Genomic DNA, 18,891 nt, shown 5'->3' with positions numbered 1-18,891 from the left:
ATAATAGCTTCTCATGCTGTCGCCGAAAAGCATTTTAAAAATCTGACTTGTTGCCTGGATTCACAACGAGTGTAGCTTTAATTTGATACCCTGCATGTGTATTTTAATGAACTTTTGAGTTTTAACTAATACTATTAGCATTTAGCGTAGCACATTTGCATTTCCAGAGCTCTAGTTGGGACGCAAGCGTCCCAAGTAGAGGCAAGAGGTTTTAAGCTAGAGATATCTTTTTTGCATTGGATGCGTCTTAATCCACCGCATCTGCGGTGAGCGGTAACGGAGCTAGAGTGGTGTTTGTCAGAAAATGAGTCATCCCGAAAATCGGTCTTCTCACAAAATCGTCTAAACGGTTTGGCCTACAAACTATTATGACCCCTTTATGGAAAGATGAGACTCAGTCAGTCACTACAAATATACATGCATCCTTCCTAACTCAGTTGCCGGGGAGGAACTGTTGGAACAGTTGCTGGAGAGGAGCTCAGGGATTTCACCATTAAGCCAATGGCGACTTTAAAACAGTTGAGTTTAATGATCGTGATAGGAGAAAACGAAGGCATTGCGTTTGTGCGTACGTACGTACGTGCATACATACATACATACATACAGTTGAAGTCGGAAGTTTACATACACTTATGTTGGAGACACAAGTGTTATTTTTTAAAACGTATAATTCACTGTATCACAATTCCAGGGGGTCAGAAGTTTACATACACTAAGTTGACTGCCTTTAAACAGCTTGGAAGATTCCAGAAATTGATGTTATGGCTTTAGAAGCTTTTGATAGGCTAATTGACATCATTTGAGTCAATTGGAGGTGTATCTCTGGATGTATTTCAAGGCCTACCTTCAAACTCAGTGCCTCTTCGCTTGACATCATGGGAAAATCAAAAGAAATCAGCCAAGACCTCAGAAAAAGAGTTGTAGACCTCCACAAGTCTGGTTCATCCTTGGGAGCAATTTCCAAATGCCTGAAGGTACCACGTTCATCTGTACAAACAATAGTACGCAAGTATAAACGCCATTAGACCACGTAGCCGTCATACCGATCAGGAAGGTGATGCGTTTTGTCTCCTAGAGATGAACGTACTTTGTTGCGAAAAAGGCAAATCAATCCCAGAATAACAGCAAAGGACCTTGTGAAGATGCTGGAAGAAACGGGTACAAAATTATCTATATCCACAGTAAAACAAGTCCTATATCGATATAACCTGAAATGCTGCTCAGCAAGGAAGAAGCCACTGCTCCAAAACCGCCAGACTACGGTTTGCAACTGCACATGGGAACAAAGATTGTACTTTTTGGAGAAATGTCCTCTGGTCTGAAGAAACAAAAATAGAACTGTTTGGCCATATTGACCATTGTTATGTTTGGAGGAAAAAGGGGGAGGCTTGCAAGCTGCAGAACACCTTCCCAACTGTGATGCACAGGGGTGGCAGCATCATGTTGTGGGGGTGCTTTGCTTTTGGAGGGACTGGTGCACTTTACAAAATAGATTGCATCATAAGGAAGGAAAATGATAAGCATATATTGAAGCAACATCTCAAGACATCAGTCAGGAAGTTAATGCTTGGTTGCAAATGGGTCTTCCAAATGAACAATGACCCCAAGCATACTTCCAAAGTTGTGGCAAAATGGCTTGAGGACACCAAAGTCAAGGTATTGAAGTGGCCATCACAAAGCCCTGACCTCAATCCCATAGAAAATGTGTGGGCAGAACTGAAAATGCGTGTACGAGCAAGGAGGCCTACAAAGCAGTGCAATAGATTATGGTCATTGTTGTTAGATTAGCGCTGAAAACGTGATGTAGAACATTGGCCTGTTGGAAACTACAACTCCTTACTACATCGCACAGTCTGGGCATGATCTGATTTATCTGTACAGAAAGTGCAGCGCAATGTGCACATTGAGCTCACAGAAAAAAAAACTACGAAATGGAATTCAGATAATTGAACCGACGTTGGTCAGTTAGTTGTTTAAAAACGGAGAAATAACCGCCATTTTGGTTAATCGCTCAGCCCTAATTGTTTGTAAAGACCTGACATTTCATCCTGTTTTGGTGGGATGGAGTTTTGGTCCAAAATGTGTTAATAGACACATTTTAGGCCAAACAAGTGGTAAATTAGGCCAAATAGGTTGTACATTTAGTTAATAGACCAAATAGAAAGAGTTCCAAACAGGTCTACCAATAACAGCTAGTTTTAACCTCCCCGCTCAGACCACTCAAACAGTTCTAGAAAATTTCTTGCTTGAGAAATTGCTCTTTGCTATGAAGCTATTTTTGTTTCTTTTTGACAATTTTAATTGAAGACAATTGCTTGTTACATAGTAATAATTTGATATTGAGATGCATTGGACCTTTTTTAAGATGGTACTTTACTAATCCTTAAAGGGGAAATTTGATTGCACCAGCCAATACATTCTTGAGAATGCGCCGACAGATGGTCGACAGATGCGTTCTTAGGAAACAGATTTAGTTTTTTAATGTATTGTTTCTTACATTGTTACCCCAGGAAATCTTAAGTCTTATTACATACAGCCGGGAAGAATGATTTGATATAAGAGCAACGTCAACTTACCAACATTACAACCAGGAATACGACTTTCCCGAAGCAGATCCTCTCTTCGGAATACCACCCAGGATCCCAGCAGCTGACCGAAAACAACGACGACGCAGAAGGGGCAGAGCAGTCTTCTGGTCAGGCTTCGTAAACGGGCACATTGCTCACCGCTCCAGAGTAATACTACTCGCCAATGTCCAGTCTCTTGACAACAAGGTAGACGAAATTCGAATAAGGGTTGCCCTACAGAGAGACATCAGAGATTGTAACATTCTGTTTCACAGAAACATGGCTCTCTCTGATATGTTGTCGGAATCGGTCCAGCCACCGGGCTTCTCCATGCAATGTGCCGACAGAGATGAACACCTCTCTGGGAAGAGGAATAGTGGGAGGTGTATGCTTTATGATTAACAACTAATGGTGTGATCATAACAACAGACAGAAACTCCAGTCCTTCTGCTCACCTGACCTAGAATTCCTTACTATCAAATGCAGGCCATTCCACCTACCAGGATAATTCTCGTCAGATATAGTAACAGTTGTGTACACCCCCCCCCCCCCCCAAATAAAGTAAACACCAAGACAGCCCTCAAGGAACTTTACTGGACTCTATGTAAATTGGAAACTATATACCTGGAGGCTACATTTATTGTAGCTGGGGATTTTAACAAAGCAAATTTGAGATCAATGTTACCTAAATTTTACAAGCATATTGATAGTACGACACGTAGGGCTAATACTCTCGACCACTGCTGCTCTAACTTCCGCGCTGCATACAAAGCCCTCCTCCGCCCTCCCTTCAGCAAATCTGACCACAACGCCATCTTGCTCATCCCGGCTTATAGGCAGAAACTCAAACAGGATGTACCAGTGACGAGAACCATTCATTGCTGGTCTGACCAGTCGGAAGCCACACTCCAAGATTATTTTGATCACGTGGACTGGAATATGTTCCGGTCAGCCTCTCAGAAGGACATTGATCTATACGCTAACTCAGTGAGTGCGTTTATAAATAAGTGCATTGGAGATGTCGTACTCGCTGTGACTATTGAAGTCAACCCTAACCAGAAACCGTGGATGGATGGCGGCATTCGCGAAAAACTGAAACCTCGATCCACCGCATTTAACCATGGAAAGAGGTCTGGTAATATGGCTGAATATTAACCGTGTAGTTATTCCCTCCGCAAGGCAATCAAACAAGCGAAATGCCGGTACAGGGACAAGGTGGAGTCGCAATTCAACGGCTCAGACACGAGACGTATGTGGCAGGGTCTACAGGAAATCGGGGATTACAAAAACAGCCACGTTACGGATACAGACGTCACGCTTCCAGACAAACTAAACACCTTCTTTGCCCACTTTGAGGATAATACAGTGCCACCGTCGCGGCTCGCTAACAAAGACTGCGCCCCACCCCTCTCCTTCTCAATGGCTGACGTGAGTAAAACATTTAAACATGTTAACCCTCGCAAGGCTGCTGTCCCAGACGGCATCCGTAGCCGCGTCCTCGGAGCATGCGCAGACCAGCTGGCTGGTGTGTTTACAGACATATATTTAATCGCTCCCTATCCCAGTCTGTTGTCCCCGTATGCTTCAAGATGGCTACCATTGTTCCTGTTCCCAAGAAGGCAAAGATAACTGAACTGAATGACTACCGCCCCGCCCCGTAGCACTCACTTCTGTCATCATGAAGTGCTTTGAGAGGCGAGTCAAGGATCATTTCACCGCCACCCTAGACCCACTTCAGTTTGCATACTGCCCCAACAGGTCCACAGATGACGCAATCACCATCGCACTGCACACTGCCCTATCCCATCCCTATCCCATCTGGACAAAAGGAATACCTACGCTGTTCATTGACTACAGCTCAGCATTCAACACCATAGTACCCTCCGAGCCAGATAACGGTCATCAGCTAACCCCTAGCTCGGAAAGCTCTTGCCAGTTTGTACAACGCGATTTAACCAGAGCATACCGGACCTATTTTTCTCTCCATATCCCCGGATTCCTATCGCAAGCTCTGAACCTTCTCACCTTCGCAGCTAACGTCCCCTGAATGCTAGCTGTCTAGAGCACAACGGACTGTTGGCTTACGAGGCCCATCGAAGCCACTAGCTAGCAGTCAGCTATCCTTTGCTAGCGGTCATCAGCTACCTTTATCCTGGACAATTCTCGCCAGTCTGCACAGCGCCAGTCAAACCAGAGCTAGTCGGACTTATTCTTCTCCATATCTCCGGATTCTTACCACAAGCTCTGAACCTTTTTTATAATTTTTTTTTTTTTGTAAACATTTTTATTATGATAATTTTTTCCCCCCACCTGGAATTATAGCAGCTAACGACCCCTGAACGCACAGCCGCTAATCCGCGGCCTGCTAGCTATCTAGCTATCTATTGGACTGCTGGCTTAAGAGGTCCTTCGGATATATTTCTTTGGCCACTATACATATTTTGCCAATTGGCCTGGTTTACCACACGGAGCCCTGCTGATCCGTCCGCTGATGTAACTGCACAAGGGGGCCACAACAGACTTTCCTCCATCGCGTCATCCCTCTAAGACCTTTCTGTTAGCCTGCTAGCCCCGTGCCGCTAGCTGCCTGAAGCCACGCACTGGACTTGTATGAACACCCGGCTACGCATGCCTTTCCCTAACGTCACCATGTGGTGTCGATTACTGTTCTGGTTTGTAACTATTGTTTTATTTCACTGTAGAGCCTCTAGCACTGCTCAACACGCCTCGGCTAACAATTTAGTTCCACCTCCCACACACGCAGTGACATCACCTGGTTTAAATGCTATTTCTAGAGACAATATCTCTTTCATTATCACTATATGCACAGGTTTACCCCCACTGTATTCACATCCTACTGTACCTTTGTCTGTACATTATGCCTTGAATATATTCTACCGTATCCAGAAATCTGCTCCTTTTACTCTCTGTTCTAAACGTACTAGGCGTCCAGTTCTGTTAGCCTTTAGCCGTACCCTTATCCTACTCCTCCTCTGTTCCTCTGGTGATGTAGAGGTTAATCCAGGCCCTGCAGTGTCAACCTCCACTCCCATCCCCCAGGCTCTCTCATTTGTTGACTTCTGCAACCGTAAAAGCCTTGGTTTCATGCATGTTAACATCAGAAGCCTCCTCCCTAAGTATGTTTTATTCACTGCCCTAGCACACTCCACCAATCCGGATGTCCTAGCCGTGTCTGAATCCTGGCTTAGGAAGACCACTAAAAACCTTGAAATTTCTATTCCGATCTATAAAATTTTCCGACAAGATAGAACTGCCAAAGGGGTCAGTGTTGCAATTTACTGCAAAGATAACCTGCAGAGGTCTGTCTTACTATCCAGGTCTGTACCCAAACAATTTGAGCTTCTACTTCTAAAAATGTACCTCTCCAGAAACAAGTCTCTCACCGTTGCCGCTTGCTATAGACCACCCTCTGCCCCCAGCTGTGCCCTCGACACCATATGTGATTTGATTGCCCCTCATCTATCTTCTGAGCTCGTGCTGCTAGGTGATCTAAACTGGGACATGCTTAACACCCCGGTCATCCTACAATATAAGCTTGATGCCCTCAATCACACACAAATGATCAGTGAACCAACCAGAGATATAACCCCAAATCCGTAAACACAGGCACCCTCATAGATATCATCCTAACTAACTCACCCTCCAAATACACCTCTGCTGTTTTCAACCAAGATCTCAGCGATCACTGCCTCATTGCCTACATCCGTAATGGGTCTGCGAGCAAACGACCACCCCTCATCACTGTCAAATGCTCCCTAAAACACTTCTGCAAGCAGGCCTTTCTAATCGACCTGGCCGGGGCATCCTGGAATGACATTGACCTCATCCCGACAGTAGAGGATGCCTGGTTATTCTTTAAAAGTGCCTTCCTCACCATCTTAAATAGGCATGCCCCATTCAAAAAATGTAGTACCAGGAATAGATATAGCCCTTGGTTCATTCCAGACCTGTCTGCCCTTGACCAGCACAAAAACATCCTGTGGCGTTCTGCATTAGCATCGAATAGCCCCCGTGATATGCAACTTTTCAGGGAAGTTAGGAACCAATATACACAGGCAGTTAGGAAAGCTAAGGCTAGCTTTTTTAAACAGAAATTTGCATCCTGCAGTACAAACTCAAAAAAGTTCTGGGACACTGTAAAGTCCATGAGAATAAGAGCACCTCCTCCCAGCTGCCCACTGCTCTGAGGCTAGGGAACATTGTTACAACTGACAAATCCACTATAATTTAGAATTTCAATAAGCCTTTTTCTACGGCTGGCCATGCTTTCCACCTAGCTACCCCTACCCCGGTCAACTCCCCGGCACCCTCCACAGCAACTCGCCCAAGCCCCCACCATTTCTCCTTCACCCATATCCAGATAGATGATGTTCTGAAAGAGCTGCAAAATTTGGACCCCTACAAATCAGCCGGGCTAGACAATCTGGACCCTCTCTTTCTAAAATTATCTGCCAAAATTGTTGCAACCCCTATTACTAGCCTGTTCAACCTCTCTTTCGTATCGTCTGAGATTCCCAAAGATTGGAAAGCTGCCGCGGTCATCCCCCTCTTCAAAGGGGAGACATTCTAGACCCAAACTGCTACAGACCTATATCTATCCTACCCTGCATCTCTAAGGTCTTCGAAAGCCAAGTTAACGAACAGATTACTGACCATTTTGAATCACATCGTACCTTCTCCGCTATGCAATCTGGTTTCCGAGCTGGTCATGGGTGCACCTCAGCCATGCTCAAGGTCCTTAACGATATCATAACCGTCATCGATAAGAGACATTACTGTGCAGCTGTATTCATCGACCTGGCCAAGGCTTTCGACTCTCAATCACCACATTCTAATTGGCAGACTCCACAGCCTTGGTTTCTCAAATGATTGCCTCGCCTGGTTCACCAACTACTTCTCTGATAGAGTTCAGTGTGTCAAATCAGAGGGCCTGTTGTCCGGACCTCTGGCAGTCACTATGGGGGTGCCACAGGGTTCAATTCTCGGGCCGAATCTCTTCTCTGTATACAGTGGGGCAAAAAAGTATTTAGTCAGCCACCAATTGTGCAAGTTCTCCCATTTAAAAAGATGAGAGAGGCCTGTAATTTTCATCATAGGTACACTTCAACTATGACAGACAAAATGAGAAAAGAAAAACCAGAAAATCACATTGTAGGATTTTTAATGAATTTATTTGCAAATTATGGTGGAAAATAAGTATTTGGTCACCGACAAACAAGCAAGATTTCTGGCTCTCACAGACCTGTAACTTCTTCTTTAAGAGGCTCCTCTGTCCTCCACTCATTACCTGTATTAATGGCACCTGTTTGAACTTGTTATCAGTATAAAAGACCCACTGTACATCAATGATGTCGCTCTTGCTGCTGGTGATTCTCTGATCCACCTCTACGCAGACGACACCATTCTGTATACTTCTGGCCCTTCTTTGGACACTGTGTTAACTAACCTCCAGACGAGCTTCAATTCCATACAACTCTCCTTCCGTGGCTTCCAACTGCTCCTTAACGCAAATAAAACTAAATACATGCTATTCAACCGATCATTGCCCGCACCTGCCCGCCCATCCAGCATCACTACTCTGGACGGCTCTGACTTAGAATACGTGGATAACTACAAATACCTAGGTGTCTGGCTAGACTGTAAACTCTCCTTCCAGACTCACATTAAGCATCTCCAATCAAAAATTAAATCTAGAATCGGCTTCCTATTTCGCAACTAAGCTTGCTTCACTCTTGCTGCCAAACATACCCTTGTAAAACTGACCATCCTACCAATCCTTGACTTCGGCGATGTCATCTATAAAATAGCCTCCGACACTCTAGTCAGCAAACTGGATGTAGTCTATAACATTTTGCCACCAAAGCCCCATACACTGCTCACCACTGCGACCTGTACGCTCTCGTTGGCTGGCCCTCGCTTCATACTCGTCGCCAAACCCACTGGCTACAGGTTATCTACAAGTCTCTGCTAGGTAAAGCCCTGCCTTATCTCAGCTTGCTGGTCACCATAGCAGCACCCACTCGTAGCATGCGCTCCAGCAGGTATATCTCACTGGCCACCCCCAAAGCCAATTCCTCCTTTGGTCGCCTTTCCTTCCAGTTCTCTGCTGCCACTGACTGGAACGAACTGTAAAAATCACTGAAGCTGGAGATTCCCATCTCCCTCACTTGCTTTAAGAACCAGCTGTGAGAGCAGCTCACAGATCACTGCACCTGTTCATAGCCCATCTGTATACAGCCCATCTATCTACCTCATCCCCATACTGTATTTATTTATTTTGCTCCTTTTGCACCACAGTATCTCTACTTGCACATCCATCTTTTGCACGTCTACCATTCCAGTATTTAATTGCCATATTGTAATTACTTTGCCACCATGGCCTATTTATTGCCTTAACTCCCTTATTTGACCTAATTTGCACTAACTGTATATAGACATTGTTTTCTTTTTCTCTACTGTATTATTGACTGTATGTTTTGTTCATTCCATGTGTAACTCTGTGTTGTATGTGTCAAACTGCTATGCTTTATCTTGGCCTGGTCGCAGTTGCAAATGAGAACTTGTTCTCAACTTGCTCACCTGGTTTAATAAAGGTGAAATAATAAAAAATAATAAAATAAAAAAAAGGCCATCATCTAGCTGGAGGCCCTGGGTCTCAGCCCCTCCCTGTGCAACTGGGTCCTGGACTTTCTGATGGGCCAACCCCAGGTGGTGAATTTGGAAACATCTCCAGTTTGCTGACCCCAAGGGTGTGTGCTCAGCCCTCTCCTGTACTCTCTGTTCACCCACTACTGCGTGGCAATGCACGCCTCCAACTCAATCATCAAGTTTGCAGATGACACAATAGTAGTGGGCTTGATCACCAACAACGACAAGACAGCCTACAGGGAGGAGGTGAGGGCACTCGGAGTGTGGTGTCAGGAAAATAACCTCACTCAACGTCAACAAAACAAAGGAGATGATCGTGGACTTCAGGAAACAGCAGAGGGAGCACCCCCCCCAACCACATCGGAGGGTCAGCAGTTGAGAAGGTGGAAGTTCCTGGGCGTACACATAACAGACAAATTGGAATGGTCCACCCACACAGACAGTGTGGTGAGGAAGGCGCAACAGAGCCTCCTCAACATCAGGAGGGTGAAGAAATTTGGCTTGTCACCCAAAACCCTGACAAACTTTTACAGATGCACAATCGAGAGCATCCTGGTAAGGCAACTGCACCGCACTCAACCGCAAGGTTCTCCAGAGTGTAGTGCGGTCTGCCCAACGCATCACCAGGGGCAAACTACCTGCCCTCCATGACACCTACAGCACCCGATGTCACAGGAAGGCCAAAAAGCTCATCAAGGACAACAGCCACCCGAGCCCCTGCCTGTTCACACCTCTATCATCCAGAAGGTGAGGTCAGTACAGGTGCATCAACGCTGGGACCGAGAGATAGAAGCTGTTTCTCAATCTCAAGGCCATCAGACTGCTAAACAGCAATCACTAACTCAGAGGCTGCTGCCTTCATTGAGACCCAATCACTGGACACTTTAATCAATGGATCACTAGTCACTTTAAATAATGCCACTTTAATATTGTTTACATATCTTACATTACTCATATCACATGTATATACTGTATTTTATACCATCTACTGCACCTTGCCTATGCCGCACGGCTATCGCTCTTCCATATACTTCAATGTACATATTCTCATTCACCACTTTAGATTTGTGTGTATTAGGTAGTTGTTGGGGGAATTGTTATATTACTGCACTGTTGGAACTAGAAGAACAAGCATTTCACTACTTGCATTAACATCTACTAACCATGTGTATGTGACCAATAACATTGATATTTTTTGTCTTTCTCTTCATACCTGGGGCTGCTGCAAGCTGCATGAGCTGTCCAGACTAAAGCCTCTGAAAAACCTAACAGAGTTGACCTTGGCAGAGAACCCTATAGCCTATCTCCCCCATTACCGTCTCTTCCTGGTTTTCCACCTGAGGTCACTTGAGACACTGGACGGGCAGCCTATCAGCCAGGAAGAGAGAGAGCAGGCCCCCCAGCGCTTTCAAATGGGTACATTGCAGTATTGCACAATCCCTGCTTAAAACCATGAAAGGGTCTCATTACTAGATGAGCCTTTGTATATTTTAGATACTTGGTGTGTATTCATTAGTGCAAAACTTAAAGTCCCTCTTCATTTTGGCCGGTTTGCTTCTGTTAGTTTCCTAGTGAATATACAGTACCTCAGTACCACACTTAGGTTGTTTCCTAGTTGGCACTGTTAGTGGAAATGCCAACTCTTTTCATGCTGTGGTTGCAGAGGAGATTGAGCGTCTGGAGCAGGACCTAGAGTGTCGTGTGGCAGAGATCGGGAAGCTGCAGAGTGAGCAGGTGGCTGCAGTGGAGGAGCTTGAGCAGCAGGAGGAGCTCATTGACCAACTGCAGCTAAAGAGCCTGCAGCAACAGCACTGCCAGGCCCAGCAGGAGCAGGAGCTGGACACCAAGACAAAGCTGGTGGGCATTTATCGCAACATACATGCACTCACTCAAACACAGAGAGAAAGAGAGACACACACACACACACACACCAGGGTTTCCGTTAGGAAAATGTGGTGCCGGACAACGTGACTGGTAAGATTTTAATTTACCGGCCATTTGAGAAATTTACCGGACCGATATGCGTTGGGTGAGTAGGGCAGCCACCCACGGGGCTCAGAATGACAGATCGCATTTTGATTATGGCAATTCATCATAACATGCCAAGCAGCTACTGTAATGAGGCATCCGATAAAACATTTGCAAACAAATACAATTAGCGGGAAAACACCATTCTAAACAATGCACCTGGTGCGAGCAGTATATGACAGAGATGAACATCTTCGGTAGAAACTTGGTGAATCTAAAGATGCAACAACTAGGATGGGTTACTAATATACAGTGGTTCTTCCTGTAAAAGTTGTGTAATACTGCAGCACACCTTATTGGCTGCCGCAGAATTCTATGGCAGGTTATTTAATTGTCAGCCATTGTTACCATTAATGCTAGTTAGTGCTAGTTTGACAACCAAAGGGCATCCTTGAAAAGCATTTGATAGCTTTCAATATTGGCTGTACTAGAGAATTTAAAATATATATTTTTAAGAACATAGTATATGGGAACGATTTTAAGAAAATTGTAATTCATTTGATTAATATTGTAGTCTTAAGAAAAACAAAACCATCAGGGTTTCCATTATGAAAATATGGCGCTGTACAACATGACGATCGGGAGTAGGCTACAGTACTAAGAGCATAACATTTCCACATTTCCAATTTGTTTCATTACAGCCTTATTCTAAAATGTATTAAATAATATTTTCCCCTCATCAATTTACATACAATACCCCATAATGACAAAGGGAAACAGGTTTTTAGACATTTTTGCAAATGTATTAAAAATTAAAAACAGATACCTTATTTACATAAGTCCGCCTGTGGTAAATTCAATTGTTTGGACATGATTTGGAAAGGCACACACCTGTTTTTAGAAGGTCCCACATTTGACAGTGCATGTCAGAGCAAAAACCAAGACATGAGGTCGAAGGAATTGTCCGTAGAGCTCCGAGACAGGATTTTGTCAAGGCACAGATCTGGGGAAGGGTACCAAAAAAAAAATCTGCAGCATTGAAGGTCCCGAAGAACACAGTGGCCATAATTCTTAAATGGAAGAAGTTTTGAACCGCCAAGACTCTTCCTAGAGCTGGCCACGTGGCCAAACTGAGCAATCGGGGGACAAGGGTCTTGGTCAGGGAGGTGACCAAGAACCTGATGGTCACTCTGACAGAGCTCCAGACTTCCTCTGTGGAGATGGGAGAACCTTCCAGAAGGACAACCATCTCTGCAGCACTCCACCAATCAAGCCTTTATGGTAGAGTGGCCAGACGGCAGCCACTCCTCAGTAAAAGGCACATGGCGGCCCACTTGAAGTTTGCCAAAAGGCACCTGACCATGAGAAACAAGATTCTCTGATGAAACCAAGATTGAAATCTTTGGCCTGAATGCCAAGCGTCATGTCAGGAATTAACCTGGCACCATCTCTACGGTGTAGCATGGTGGTGGCAGCATCATGCTGTGGGGATGTTTTTCAGTGGCAGGGACTGGGAGACTAGTCAGGATCGAGGTAAAGATGAACGGAGCAAAGTGCAGAGAGATCCTTGATGAAAACCTGCTCCGACTGGGGCAAAGGTTCACCTTCAAAAAGGACAATGACCCTAAACACACAGCCAAGAAAACGCAGAAGTGGCCTCAGGACAGCCAGAGCCCGGACTTGTACCAAATCGAACATCTCTGGAAAGACTTGAAAATATCTGTGCAGCGACACTCCCTATTCAACTTGACAGAGCTTAAGAGGATCTGCAGATAAGAATTGGAGAAACTCCCCAAATACAGGAGTGCCAAGCTTGTAGCGTCGTACCCAAGAAGACGTGAGGCTGTAATCGCTGCCAAAGGTGCTTCAACAAAGTACTGAGTAAAGGGTTTGAATACTTATGTAAATGTGATATTTCAGTTTGTTATTTTTATCAATTTTGAAAAATGTATTAACCTGTTTTTTTGCATTGTCGTTATGGGGTATTGTGTGTAGATTGATGAGGGGGAAAAAAACGTTTTAATCAATTTGAGAATGATCCTTTCACGTAGCAAAATGTGGAAAAATAATAATTTCCGAATGCACTATATAGCCGCCAATGATCACGGTGTATCAGTATTCGTATGGCAGAGGCTGGTGCTCTCACATTAGTTAAATTTTTTGTTTTATATTTTTTGCCTTTTAATTAAGATTTTTTATGATTAACCACTTGACATTTTTTTTAAATAATTGCCTCTGTGGTTGGATTTTCATACAAGGTAAGACATGCCTCATAATATGATGTAAATAATTCAGGTTTCAAACAATTAACTAAGTGCGTACTGCCTCCAGCTCTCATTGTAGAGTGGTGGGTGACGTGCTGAAAGCTTGCCTACCTTTGTTTTATCTACTGGTCAATTTGGCCGGCAACAATTTTATTCATGGGCTTTTCATTTTAGTAGACAAAACCCGTCAATTACCGGCTAACGGAAATCCTGACACACACACACAAACACGCAAATTGTCATATAGGAAGGAGCTCCTTGAACAACGATGCATTTACGTGTCCTCTAAACTCTTCGTGCCTTCCTCTTCATCTTTCTCTCGTCTTTCTGTGCCCATAGCTATTTTCCCGGCCTCTAGTTGATCCTTTCCTGAAGGTAGTATTGCATGGTGTGGTATAGTGTTTGTGTGTATAGAAAGCAAATTCTTTAGTTTTTTTATTGCTCATTGTTCACATGATTTCTTAATGGCCTTTTAAGTCATGCACCCAGGTTGCGTCAAACAAACAAAACACTAACCTTTTCAAATGCCAGGGCCTCATTCTCTAGTAACTCGTATTAATTATAATATAATAGGCAACACTAATCTTAGATCAGTACATCTACTCTTTATGAATACAGGCCATGATCATGTCTTCATCCATTTTTCTCATTTACTCTTTGCATGAATTTTCTGTTTGTTTTCCCACTGCATCGGTCTCTTCAGCCTCCTTCATTGCCTGCTCCTCTACTGGATGCTATTTGTCAGGTACTCTGAAGACACACCGATTCATGTGAACCCAATGCCCCCTACTGACCCATGTCCTTGCTTAAATGTTGATGACTCTTCTGTCCATTCAGGTTCTCACTCGCAGAGCACTCTTATGTTTGCTAGCATTTTGTTGTTTTTGTTTGTTAACCTCGTGTTTCAGATTAAATGTAAAGATGATGATGATAGATGCTGCTTGCTTTTTCTTGGTTTGACTTTATATGGTCAAAGCTAGTATAATATACAGGTAATTTTGCACGTTTGTATTTTATTGTGACAAAGTAAATTTAGGTACATAGCAGCTGCTTTTAGATAGGCTATTATACTGAGCAGCGATTTACATGGGATTGACCACCATAAAGATGAGCTATATTTTTCGGAGAGTCCAAAATATTGCCATACATTCCATTCAAACTTGCAGTGAGTGTATGATGCTTTTCTTCAATGTGTTTGTGATATCTCTGTATAATCTCTATACTGCATGGCCGTATTAACAGCTGAAACAGAAAACGGTGGAGCTGACACGCGCATGCCAGAAGCAGTATGAGCTGGAGCAGGAGTTAGCCTTTCAGAAGATCGACGCCAAGTTTGAACCATATCCCTATTACCCAGACCATGTGAGTGCATCCATCCAGACCCATCTCTCCATTCAGTTGTTGCCTTAGGGTCTGCCGACAATGGCACCCTATACCCTATACAGTGCAATACTTCTGGTCAGAAGTAGTGAACTATACACTGAGTGTACAAAACATTAAGGACACCGCTTTCCATGACCTAGACTGACCAGGTGAAAGCTGGATTAACTTTATTGATGTCACTTTTTAAATCCAATTTAATCAGTGTAGATGAAGGGTAGGAGACTGGTTTAAAAAAAGATTTTTAAGCCTTGAGACATGGATGTGTGCCTTAAGAGGGTGAATGGGCAAGACAATGGATTTAAGTGCCTTTGAACAGGGTATGGTAGTAGGTGCCAGGCGCACCGGTTTGTGTCAAGAACTGCAACACTTCTGGGTTTTTCACGCTCAGTAATTCCCCGTGTGTATCAAGAATGTTTCATTACCCAATGGACATCAGCCAACTTGACACAACTGTGGGAAGCATTGGAGTCAACATGGGTCAGCATCCCTGTGGAACGCTTTTGAGTCCATGCCCAGACAAATTGAGGCCATGGGGGGTGCATTTCAAGATTAGGAAGGTGTACACTCAGGAAATAAGATGCCATTTTGGATGCACCCTTGGAATCTGCATGAATTTGTGATTAATTTCCCCTCTCTCTCACCAGGAGTTGGAGGCAGAGAGCTTGCTGGAGGAAAGCCCTTACATTGGAAAGGCACGGCACAAAAGGAACGCGGTGGCCTCAGATGGCATCCAGAGTCATCAGATGCCAACTGCAGGCCACATAGAGACAGACAACCCCAGGCAAGATGTGGCCAAGATGATCAGCTCCAGAGACTGCAGCCAAGAACAGACGAAAGGTACAGAAGAGGGAGTATGGTAAAGTTCGTCCTACTAGATGCTGATCTTGGGTCAGTTAAGGTTTTTTTCCTTCTAATGGCTAAGGTTCGAATTGGAGGAGTGGAAGCTGATATGGTAACACAAGATTTTCCTATTGTCTGCATCACCCTGCCTATTGGATGTGAAGTGAACTACATGGTTGTTCCTCTGACTGTTGCTGACTGACGTGAGTGTTAGGTGAGGTGTAGTTAGGTGAGTTCTTGTTTGTGTGACTGTGTCCCCAGCCGAGGAGCGTCTGCAGCAGTTGCACAGGGAGATCGAGGAGGCAGAGCAGCAGGTCCTCCGGGCCGGTGGAGAGCTTCGCCAGCTGCAGGAGACACTCTCCCAGAAACAGGTGAGACACCGGCGAAGCTCGGCTCTCCTATTGTCTGTGTCCCAAATGGCACCCTGTTTCCTATATAGTGCAGTATTTTTGTCAAAATGAATGCACTTGGTCATTCCATCAAATTTGTCCCTTTTTGGTAGTGTAACTTTGAATTTTATTAAAACATTTTTTACCAAAAATGTTTTACCTAATTTGAAGAGCACATGTTCAACTTAATAAACAAATGTTTTTCCTTTTCAAAAAATCACTATAGTTTGTGCCAAATAAAGTGACAGGGTTGATGATTACATCTCAAATCAGCCATAAATCCCCTTGACAGGGGGTATGGAAGCTTGTTGTGTGCAACAGGAAGGGGAAATTGAATGAGTAGAACCAGCTCACATGTTGCACTATGATTTGACAATTAGATGTTCAATGTTACTTTTTTTATATTAATGATGTAAAGCCCCCAGGACCTGCATGATTCTGGTACTCTTCTGACCTTAATCTTCGCTTATAAATTGATCTGTGGTCACTGTAGATCGAAATGGCTTGCATTGTACACAGTAGTATAGTTTTTGCGCCTATGTGAATTACAGTATGATGGGAAAACTGAAATTAATTCGCTCTTCTGACTGTCCATAAACTGAACCTTACGTCACAGCCACTGACAAAGCACGTGCCTGTAATCCTTACATTGCAGCGCAACAGGAGATGATCTCTATAGAACATTCAGAGATTGATTTATTGCCATTAATCTAAAATAATTCACAGATTTTAAACAAAAAACACCTTGGTTGTTATAGATTAATAGGATATGAAAAGCGAGTTCCTAACGAGTTCAGGAAGCCGAACGTGTGACGTTCACAGTGGTGGGGGCTGATGTTTTGATCAAGAGACCATTAGAAAATATGCACATTTTCTCTTAACACTAAACATACAAATATGTATTTTACAGTTATAAGGAAGGTGAAATCTTAGTTAGTGGTTATAATTTGATTGTACTATATTGAGAAGGCATATAAGTCATTTCAAGCCTTCATAGTTTTGTTGAATAGGAAATATGTCACAAAATATTTCATATTTTTATCATATTTGTACTGTTTGCTGAGCTTGTGTCCTCAAAAGTGACTACACCTCAGCAATTTAACTATTTACCAGAAAGATGAGTTTGAACCTTTCTTGGAGTATGCAGCATTACTAGTTATTGTTTATAGTCCTCTTGTGATAAATAATTACTTTTGGGGATTACTTAGATTACGTTCAGTTTACATAACGGGCTTGTCCTTAAAATTAGGGACAAGTGCCTCCCGAGTGCATTGCAGTGCTACTTACCACTAGAGATCCTGGTTCGAGTCCAGGCTCTGTCTCAGCCGGCCAGTGTCGTCCGGGTTAGGGTAGGGTTTGGCCGGCAGGGATATTCTTGTCCCATCGCGCACTAGCGACTCCTGTGGCGGGCAGGGCACAATGCACGCTGACACGGTCGCCAGGTGTACGGGGTTTCCACATTGGTGCAGCTGACTGGGTTAAGTGGGCATTGTGTCAAGAAGCAGTGCAGCTTGGCTGAGTTGTAGCACATATTTATGTCAAACCACCACCAAAGACACAGCTAATTTGAATAGCCATGTTGAACAAAATATGCAATCAACAAACGCAGGATTGAAAGAAAAATAATTCACTAACCTTTTGAAAATCTTCATCAGATGACAGTAATAGGACATGTTACACAGTACATTTATGTTTTTTTCAATAATATGCTATTTATATCCATAAATCTGTTTACAATGACGCCATGTTCAAAAAATGCTACTCAAATGTCCGGAGAAATGATGATAGCCCCGCCAGATAACGTCAGATAACAAGCAATACACATCATAAACTTACTGACTAAATATACATGTTCTACATATAGTTAGAAAGATACACTTCTTCTTAATGCAAACGCTGTGTTACATTTATTTCTAACGTTACAGAGTTCGTTCACTAGGCTATAATATGAGACGGCGCTCAGAAATTAGCAGTATGTCTCCTCTATGTTGGAGTCCACAGAAACACAAAATTACCACATAAATATTCCCTTACCTTTGATGTTCTTCGATCAGAAGCCGTGGAAGGAGTCATACTTACCAAAAACTGCGTTTGGTTTTCAAGTCTGTGTCTTTGGGTTATCAAACGCGACTAATTCCGGCTGAAATGCAGCCAAAATTCTAGTGGATGCGCATCAAAACTTCAAAATTACATATTATATGTCGACTAAACTGGTCAAACTAAGTGCAGAATCAAGCTTTAGGATGTTATAAACGTGCAAAACAATTATCAGCTTGAACAGACAAACCGACATTGTTTGGTGAAACCTGGAACAAAGAGAGCTCTGGACCCGACGCGCGCAAGAGAGTACATGTATTTTCGCGTGACCCGAAGATTTTAGCCCGCCAAAGGGCGAGGGAGCGCGCGATTCTCACAATGAAACGCCCCATTGAAAGGAGACATCGCGCTGAAGAGATAGAAACTGTTCCCAGATCCGTAGCTGGTTGGGAAGGGTGGGGGCGATGACGTCAAAGTTGGCCCAACTTTTCTGATGACAAGAGAGAGTTTGGGAGAATGGCTGCCCTGAGAGTTCTGCTTTACATACAGACATAATTTGAACGGTTTTAGAAGCTTTATAGTGTTTTCTATTAAATAATAATTATTATATGCATATATTAGCAATTTTGGACGGATTTTATTTCTGTTTACTATGGGCACGCAATTCCTCCAAAGGGGGCAGTATTCTGCCCTATCTCTAACTTAAGCACAACTGAAGGAAATAAACAATTTATCTGATAGGAAACAGCCAATGTGGCATCGATATTAGTCAGA

The 18,891-nt window shown here is 43.6% G+C and overlaps 1 protein-coding gene across 8 annotated transcripts in view; it reads left to right on the top strand.

Annotated features, from left to right (window-relative positions):
* The window catches only part of cntrl (centriolin), a 121,829-nt gene that overhangs the window by 16,502 nt on the left and 86,436 nt on the right, over positions 1-18,891 (top strand). For 7 of the 8 annotated variants that reach the window (XM_029638573.1, XM_065011772.1, XM_029638570.1 and 4 more), the window contains 7 exons: positions 10,466-10,652; positions 10,900-11,093; positions 13,808-13,843; positions 14,172-14,213; positions 14,711-14,830; positions 15,496-15,688; positions 15,953-16,062. In XM_029638573.1, coding sequence (XP_029494433.1) covers positions 10,466-10,652; positions 10,900-11,093; positions 13,808-13,843; positions 14,172-14,213; positions 14,711-14,830; positions 15,496-15,688; positions 15,953-16,062 — 882 coding nt within the window. The remainder of the gene's footprint in view (positions 1-10,465; positions 10,653-10,899; positions 11,094-13,807; positions 13,844-14,171; positions 14,214-14,710; positions 14,831-15,495; positions 15,689-15,952; positions 16,063-18,891) is intronic. The other variant, XM_029638571.1, reaches the window with a different exon arrangement.

This window comes from Oncorhynchus nerka, linkage group LG27, assembly GCF_034236695.1.
Source record: "Oncorhynchus nerka isolate Pitt River linkage group LG27, Oner_Uvic_2.0, whole genome shotgun sequence".
NCBI lineage: Eukaryota > Metazoa > Chordata > Actinopteri > Salmoniformes > Salmonidae > Oncorhynchus > Oncorhynchus nerka.
This window is presented reverse-complemented; position numbering and strand designations above follow the sequence as displayed.